The following is a 10,000-nucleotide window of genomic DNA, read 5'->3' on the forward strand; positions in this document are numbered from 1 at the left end:
TAATCGGTTGAAAACAACTTGCAAACATAACAAAATACGCATCCAGTGGATTCAGAAAACATTAACCATTTTTGGTCACACTTTTCGCCATTATTCATCACTTTTTGAAAATATTTAACCGAATAATATCTGTACTGGTTTTTGAACATCCGCTTCGAAGATTCGAAATTAGAGTCTTTATTTTGAAAAAAAGCATACCCCTTGTTTAAATACTTCATACGTTCATTTTCCTTTAATTGTAATGGCCACAAAGCAGGGTCTTCGCGTAGAATGGTATCTAGGAAAAAGAAATCATGATAAATAAGCCTAATAAAAAAATAATAAGTGACAATTTATTGAATAAAAATATTACCTGCCTAAAAAGTAATTCGTTTGTTTAGCAGATGTTAGAGGTGTCATTAAAGATAGTAAAAATTGGAGTACCTGAGTCAAGCTCATTATTATGCATTGTAGATTCAACACTTTCAACTTCTTGAATTTCATTTGAAGGACCTTAGCAGGCTACCTCATTTTCCGTGTTATTGTTTTCATCTTTTCTTTCATTGTTTTTATTATTATCTACAGTTTGTGGAAATTGCATATTAGTTTGGCTTGATGAAAAAAAAATTTGTCATTTTCGGAAGTTTAGCTACCATTTCCTTTCTCTCTTTCTTCAATCTTCTTTTAGAAGCTCCACTTACATATTTTCTAAGCATTTTAATTATAACTGTATAACCTGAAAAGTGTTAAACTGTTCTTTTTTTCTCTTTCACGAATATAGCGCTTCAGCTATTAAATGCATTCACACAAGAACTCTTTTGTGCGGAAGTACAAAGGAATTGTAGAATTGCAATCGTTAATGCGTTTTCAATAACAATATAATTATTCAAGTCATTAATAATTTTCCGAAGGGAATTGTTTTTGTAGCAGTTTGTACAAATGTTACATTCAGTTATGCTATAAGACGCTGCTACCAATCTACTAATTTTTTTTTGTAGAAGTAGTTGCGCTCCTTCGTTGTCAAAGACCGGAAAAAATATATAATGCAGAGTTTTTGTTGACAGTTATTTTATTTTTGCGCTTTTGTTTTCAGACTATTTAGTAAATTTAACTTTGGATCTTTTAAGTTAATAAAAGATTTAAATTTCAGAGTTAATGAAAAATTATTTACTTTGAATCCGGGCCCCGGACTCAAAGTAATAAAATTGTGGGGCCCGGGAGCTATAGCTCCCCCTAGCCCCCCCTTGATCCGCCACTGATTTAAGGATTCGATAAGTTGGGTATTTTTAATTTTGAATTGCTTGTGTTTTGATTGGAATTTAAAAGCAGAAGAATTTTCAAGTAAAACACTTTTTTCTGGTGAAACCTTAACTTTTTTCTCACGCATTACTGCTCCAGGCTTTTTAGCAGAAGCTTCTCAAAGTTTTGCAAGACGTACAAGATCTAATGGGGATACTAAGTTCTGAGAAGATTTATTTATTTTTATTGTCGATATTTTTTTTTTCTGTTTAGTGGGTAGATACCAGATGTTTTAAACCCATTTACAGCAAACTCTTATATGTGATTCATATTAGACAAGAGATTAAGGAACAATCTTGGAAAATCATTTTTTGGTAGGGATGTATGAAATCTTCCTTCACCAATGTTCAATTCAGTAATTAATTTTCTCCATGCTAATTTCATAGGTCCATAAACTGCAAGGTCAAAAGGCTGTAGCAAACACGTACTATTAGGAGGTAAGAAGACCATCCTAATATTGTTAGCTTCACAAATTTTGATAACATCAATAGATAAATGACATGCTAAATTATCACCTATTTTTTCATGTTTTTTTCAACACTTGAAGTTTTCATGTGTTGAAGTCAACATGTTAGAAGTAAGGTATTATTAATGTTTGCATCCAATCTTTAAAACAGTTGCCATCAAACCAACCAGATTTTGTACGGTTATGGCGTGCACCAATTGGACCTCCAAGTATCCAAATGTCAATTAGATGCTCAGCTTTATACACTATATTGAGGAAGAAAAACACCATAGGCAGTACATGCAAACATTATAGACACTGATGGCTTTGATGTATTTATAACTCTTTCAGTATGTTTAGTACCTTTCCGAAATATCATTTGTTTTGATTTTGGGTCATCAGATTTCCTCATCTGGTAGCAACTTACTCTTTCAACCAACCACACTACTTTTGCACAAACCACTAATATGACACCTTAAAGTTCTGTGTGGTAGGTTTAGTAGCCTTGCCACACGTTTACAAGGTTTTCCATCATTAACAAGTTCAATAGCTCTTTCACTATCTTAAGTTCATTATGAGAGTAAGTTTTGGACTGTTTTTGAGTTGATTTTATATAGTTTCTCACCATTTCCACAACCTGTAATAAAAAAGTAAAAAATATGAGCTAAAAACTCAAATTATTTGTATCTTTAAGTATTAATTTTATTATCAAAAATATTATACGAATAAAAACCAGTAAATTCAAAAGGTGCTCATTTACTCTATTATAAAAGTGCTCAATTACCCCAATTTACTTTAAACACCTATATTTTATGAACAATTCATTTAAAAGACTTGAAAGCTTATACGAGTTTACTGCAATATGTGTATGGTATACTAGAGAAAAATTCAAAATTCTAAGAAAGTTTTAACTACAAATGCTTACCCTAAGTGTTTCCAGTTAATAGTTTTTACGGAATTCTATGAATCCACATCATGATGTAATTAACTTGTTATCGGTTATTTATTTTCTTCCAAAAGAACTGTGATTTCTGATTAACTGATACTTTCCTAAAGTTACTTTATGTATTTTTAGCTTGAAAACGAACTAAGTAAGATTACTGAATGTTTTATTTGTCTTTTAAAATGAATATGTTAACGGGTGCGCGATTACCCCGTGAAGTACTCGATTACGCTACGGAAAATGTTCTGAAAAGACTGTTGAAAATATAAAATAAATTATCTGCAACAGCAACTAACTTTTGTTTATTAATAAGATTTATTATTGTACCCGGTTGTACTACCAGGTTGGAATATAAAAGGTTTTTACATAATAATAGTGTTTGTAAACGCTGAAACATGTTTTTATAAACAACGATCTAAAATTAAAATTTATTTTAACTAAAAACAATTAAAAAAATGAAGAAAATATTTTTTAAAACTTTTTTGCTTGCTTGTTTTTTTTATGTTCCTTTTTCGTCAAAAATGATGAATTCATTCAAAAAAAAATTTATGAAAATATTTAATAGAAAGAATTGAGTTGTCTTGAAAAGTTATTAAAGTTATTAGCAATTAATTGGCAAAAAAAAAAAAAAAAACACCTGACGACCTAAATAAAATTCCTTTTTTCCTTATTTTACAGGAAATACATCCCACACTTTTTTAGACATATTGTAAGGATATTTAGAGATCTGGACTGACGGCTCTGTTTTTAAAAGGGCGGATTAAAAAATGTGTTTGTTTATAAATCATGTAAAAAAAAACTAGAACATAAGAGTACAAAAAATATATTATTGCTGAGAATTCAATATTTTTCATCAAAAATTTATATTGAGTTTGCTTCGCAGATTTATGTAGCTTTTCTCAAGCAATTGTTGCTTCAGCGAAAAAGTACAAATTCTGTATAAATAATAAATTAAATCTTAGGTTTATAAGATTGATTTTATTTTTTTATTTTTTTTAAATCCAAAAAGTGTACACAACTCCTTGCGATAATCTTTTCTGTAACAGCCATACATCAACGGGTCAAAACAAGGATTTAAAAGCAGTAAAAAGTATGTTGTCAACAGTACCTCTCGAGGAATGTTTGGGTTGTTTTGATATAGCACCTCAGTAACGGCAGTTGGAATCCAACAGACAAAGTAACTAATAGCAACTAATATGCACACTTTAATTCCTTTTGTACATCTCACTTTTCTGTTGATTTCTTTCTGTAATTGCCAACGGGCTATTTGTATAATTTTGTAATATATTCCTCCAATTAGCAATCCGTTTAAAACAATACAAGAGAAAACAACAATGCTGAAAATAATGTTTATTTTTTGTTTGCGGTTTCTCGCCATATTTGTGTCTAACATCCAAAAAAAGGGAATTAGAGTCAAAAAAAAAGCAAACATCCAACCGAGAATGATCATATTAACTGCTCGTTGCCATGTTATTTTTTTTTTGTAAGTGAACGGCATCAGTATTGAAAAAAACCGATCAATTGCAATTAAAGTCAAGTTAATAGCTGAGGCAAGAATATTAAAACTTACAATACTCCCACAAATATAACTACAATTGCTTGGATATGATAATTTAAAGGCGCAGTACTCACATGGTGGAACTGATATTCCAATAAGTAGATCACTGACACTAAGTGATAATACAAACAAGTTTTGCTTTGTTCTCAATCTTTTTCTGACGCAAAATAAACAACAAATGATGACATTACCGACATATATTGAAATTGTTTCAAGCGACAAAAAGAACCAAAACAAAACTTTTGATGTATCCGACAGGTCAAAATTTAAAGTTACGTTATTAATTTCAGTCATATTAATATTTTCAGCTTTTCCAAAATTAGAGAGCCTTTAATCTTAAAAATAAATAGCTTCTTGACTTGCTAATTAGTTTTTTCAATATTTTTATTTTAAATTATAGCCTATGCAAACTATATTTTTAACAAATAAACAATCGATGGCTAGGACAACATTTGAGTTTAATGAATGATTTTTCACATATGGTTTTTAATGGACTCGCTTAACATTAGAAAAAAACAAACAAAAAACAACAATCCAGGTTCCTTTGTGGAACCAAATAATGGGCAACCACGATTTTAAATGGCGGCATCTTAAATAGGCATTTAAGATGCTGAGAAAAATGCTGAGTAAATTGTAAAATAAAATCTTTTTTAATTTTCTATTTAATCCAATTATTTTTATTTTAAACATAGTTTGAAGAATGATAAATTATATGTAATATAGAGTATCTATATATTTATTATTCGTACATATTTTCTTATTCTTATATTAGATATTTTTTATTTATAATACTCCAAATAATAACTATAAATTGCATAACTTTTTAATGCGTAATGTAAAACTTTTATTTAAATTTTTTTGTAATGCAAAGTATCACATTACGTACCATTGTTATTATTAATTAGCCAATTATCGTGTTACTTTTAAAATGACTGTTGTTCTGCGTATAACGTTACACTCGCATCAACTCAGCATTCTTATACTCGCTTCTTAATTTCTAATTTTAATGTTATCTTATTTAAACTCTTTAGTAAATTTTTATAAAAGATAAAACCTACTAAAAGTTCGAGTTCGAAAAAGAGACAGCAAAAATACATTAAAAATCATATTAACTCACTTTACGCAGAAAATTTTTGAAATTGTGAACTGAAACTTTTAACCGGATGCTGCGGAATCAATGCTGATTACAAACAAACAAACATAAATAGTATATATATATATATATATATATATATATATATATATATATATATATATATATATATATATATATATATATATATATATATATATATATATATATATATATATATATATATACACATATATATATATATATATATATATATATATATATATATATATATATATACATATATATATATATATATATAACCCCATTTAAAAAAAAGGCAAAGGGTAAAATAACCAATTAGTTTCGCCCCTTTATATTCGGCGCCCTGGGCCATCGCCCAACCAGGCCCTACCCTAACGCCGCCACTGTATATATATATATATATATATATATATATATATATATATATATATATATATATATATATATATATATATATATATATATATATATATATATTTATATATATATATATATATATAGTATATTTATATCTTTAAAAATCCATAAAAAACGCAAATAATTTTTTTAATAATAAATAGATAACATGCTATTTATTTATTTATTTTATTTAGACATTTTAATTATCTGAAAATATAAATTTTATTTCGTATTTTGAATGAGGTAAAACATAATAGAAAGATTTTTATAAAGAAAAACATTTGAATAAAGGATGAAGCCCACGTCGTAGACGCAATTTAAAAAAAAAGTTGTGAAAATTGATGTTATTTTAACTTAATACGCTTGTAAAGCGAGTTTAATGATTTATTTATAAACTTTAAGATACAAAAGTTGACTAAACACAAATAAGAAACCATTGCGAACCGCAAGTTGCAGAGTTAGACTATTATGTTATTATGCGAACCGCTAGTAGAGTTAGACTTATAATAGAGGTTGTAATAAAAGGTTTAATATAATTTTAATAAAATTTATTAAAAAAATGATGTTTTTTACTTAATAGAATAGACTTAAAGCAAGTAAAATAATTTATTATAAATATTAAGTAAAAAAGATAGAGGAAACGCTAAGGAATTATTACGGACGGGTAGGAGCAGTGTTCGAGTCGAGTGTTCGAATCAGTTGTTATTTAAGAATGGACTTCAAAATAGCTAGACACATGTTACCACTTGTTATTTATATCATACATTACCACCGGAAAAATACTTTTGTTTTTGTCCGCCACCAAAAGAACTGAGACAATAAGCTGAATGAAAAATGAGATTTATGTAAGATAGTATGGAGACTAGCCGAGTGTTTTTGTGTTTAGTTTTAATCAGTTTAAACAGTTTTAATCACATCACATTTATTTTCTTTCAGAAAACAAAATTTATTTGAGCGCTGTTAACAGGCATAACATAAAACAGATTTTTATTTGCTTCAAATCAGTTCATTAAAAAGTTTTCATTAAAACGTTTTCATATATATATATATATATATATATATATATATATATATATATATATATATATATATATATATATATATATATATATATATATATATATATATATATATATATATATATATATATATATATATATATATAAATTGAACCAAAAATGCAAAGAGTGCATATGGTAAAGTAATTGCATATGCAATTTCATTTTCTTATTAACTCTCTGTCAAAAAGTAGTTCCTGTTTTTTTTTGGATGTTTATTCAAAGGAATAGATCGGATTTTGTGTTGATAAACAAAAAAATAATAAATTAGAAATAAGAAGTATAAGCTGCTTCGAGGTGTGCTTCTTTTCTGTGCAATAATATCTTGCACAATAATATTGCCGCATCTGCAGATTTAATATAAAAGAAGTGCGAACGGATGATCTTATTCATCTGTCAAAAAGTTTAAAACAAAGTGTAAAAAGTGCAAACAAAGAAGACTTTGTTATCTGAATATATAAGATCTCGATTGTTTTTCGTTTTTTATGATTTGAAGAAAATATTAAAGAAAAAATAATCAGCCCATATGTCAAACTATTTAAAATTAAAAAAACAATATAGCGGTTTAGTGTATAAAAATAATGGGAAAATAACAATGATCAGCAAACAAAATGGTTATATAGGGCAACTAAAAATTACCCTAAAACGTTAATTCACGGTCTGCGAATTTCAGTGTTACTGCTTGCAACTATACATGTTTTTTACTTTCTTTCAGATGCTATAAGTTTATGTTTTTAGTTACTATAAGTGTATATATTTATAAGTGTATATTTTTATATATTTATAAGTGTATATTTTTATATATTTATAAGTGCATATTTTTATATATTTATAAGTGCATATTTTTATATATTTATAAGAGTATATTTTTATATATTTTTAAGTGTATATTTTTATATATTTATAAGTGTATATTTTTATATATTTATAAGTGTATATTTTTATATATTTATAAGTGTATATTTTTATATATTTATAAGTGTATATTTTTATATATTTATAAGTGTATATTTTTATATATTTATAAGTGTATATTTTTATATATTTATAAGTGTATATTTTTATATATTTATAAGTGTATATTTTTATATATTTATAAGTGTATATTTTTATATATTTATAAGTGTATATTTTTATATATTTATAAGTGTATATTTTTATATATTTATAAGTGTATATTTTTACCGTCAAAGGAATTTTCCGATAAATTTCTTTTGAGTTGAGAAAATTTAATTATGGTAGAAAAACTATGCAAATTATCAAAATCATTTTTTAATTTGATTTTGAGTTATTCCAATATTACCATTTTTATAATAAACACCTTGTAAAGGTTACCTTTAATTAGCAAGTTTCAAAATAAAAATTTAAATTTTAACTTAAAAGTTTTATAAATATTTTCAGAGAAAATAAAATCAATTCTACATTAGTTATGATTTCATACTTTTTATAAGAGTTTCTGCAATAACTTCAAAAATGTTTACTTATAAAACTGACAGTAAAAAGGATTTGTATCCTTGAAACCAAAGAATGAGATTTGTTTTTTTATGTATTTTGTAATGTTAAATGCTTTGTCCACCAAATAATCCAAATAAAGTGACGTTTAACAAGTTTTGGAACATGGTAGAGAACACCATGGTAACATCATTTAAGAGTTTAGAGTGTCATTGCTAGAACTGTTGAATTTTTATTTTCAGGTATCTGTCATCTAAAATTTGTTTAAAAGATTAAATAATAACGCTTCTGAAGAGCCTGGATGTTGCAATAAAACCTATATCTTTAAATACGCATAATTTTTTCTGTCAATTAAAGCATGTAAATATTTTTACATGCATTAAAGGACATATTGTGACATAAATGCATATTGACCATGGTAATAAAGCTGCATTTTATTGTTTAGCTATGGAAGCCAACCTTATGATTTTGGCTAACACTGTAGATGTTTTTTTTAAAAAATAGTCTTATTTTGAAGGTTCGCAACATGGTTAAGAACCTCCAAAAGAAGATAAAGCTTAATTAACGGCATCAAAGAAGCTTCTATCACATTTTTAAACTCCTTGGATTATTTTATATGTTCTCCTCTCAAAAAGTACAAAATCAAAGTGAAAAAATGTAGTATATATTATTATATATATATAATAAAATATGTATATATATATATATATAACAATATATATATTATTTAATATAGTATTTATAATATATATATATAAAATATATATATATATATATATATATATATATATATATATATATATATATATATATATATATATATATATATATAAGAAGCTATGTGATTTTAAATACTATAAAAACATTATTTGAGTGAAAATAGGGCATATGCAAAAGATCTATCATAATATGCCAAAGCAATTGGCTGAGATTGCAAGATATTGTTTCCCACCACCAGAAGAGCAATGTATCATCATATTTGATTCATATATTAATATACCTAATTTTTATGTAAACTAATAACTTTTTATTGATTAAAGATATACTTTTTTTTACTATATTTATTTAAACAAAAATTTGTTTAATACTTAAATTCACTGGTTTTAAAACTTGTATTTGTGAATGAGGTATGAACGGGTTGTATTGGACACATGTTTGGAAGGTGGTTCCGGACAACGTAATCCATTTACATGTTAAAAATGAGCAACTTTTTCATATAAATAATAATACATTTAACATAATACACAAACCCATAATAGTAATTCATTTAATTCCAATAAAAAGATCTGAGATTTGAAAAAAGTGTTTTTAAAGTGTTTATTTTTGTTCGTAAAAAGATTTTTTTTTAAATGAGTTGAGAACAGTTCAATACTAACTAATTATATATTATATTTGTGTCACACTGGTAAAAAAGAGGTATAATCAGGGTTAAACTATGTGTCCGGGCCTACCCTCCAATATTGAAACTTCCCTTTTGTTCTAACATTTTTTCTTTAATGTTTTGTATTTTATTAAGTTACACAATAATTATATTTTTGTTTCTAATTCGTTAGATAATTGTTTATACTTTTAATAAAATCTTTTGACACTTTGTTTTCTGTTAGCACATGTGTACATGTGTACAATCTATTTTTTCCTTGAGTGTCCGGGGCTAACCGACTTTCCCCTATATAATTATTATGCTATTCGCATAATTAGAAAATAAAATTATTAAGAAACGTTTGGATTAGAAAATGAGGATTTATAAAAA

The 10,000-nt window shown here is 26.0% G+C and overlaps 1 protein-coding gene across 1 annotated transcript; it reads right to left on the minus strand.

Moving 5' to 3' along the window:
* Positions 1 to 2,600: 2,600 nt before the first annotated feature.
* Positions 2,601 to 4,634, minus strand: LOC105843377 (histamine H2 receptor). The gene has a single exon (XM_065817477.1). The coding sequence runs from the start codon at positions 4,516 to 4,518 to the stop codon at positions 3,631 to 3,633; it is 888 nt and encodes a 295-aa protein (XP_065673549.1). The 5' UTR covers positions 4,519 to 4,634; the 3' UTR covers positions 2,601 to 3,630.
* Between the last annotated feature and the right edge of the window lie 5,366 nt (positions 4,635 to 10,000).

The sequence above is a fragment of the Hydra vulgaris genome, chromosome 14, assembly GCF_038396675.1.
Source record: "Hydra vulgaris chromosome 14, alternate assembly HydraT2T_AEP".
In the NCBI taxonomy this organism is placed as follows: Eukaryota; Metazoa; Cnidaria; class Hydrozoa; order Anthoathecata; family Hydridae; genus Hydra; species Hydra vulgaris.

Coding starts and splice junctions, on each gene's coding strand:
- LOC105843377 (XM_065817477.1), bottom strand. CDS start 4,518: ATGACTGAAATTAATAACGTAACTTTAAATTTTGACCTGTCGGATACA.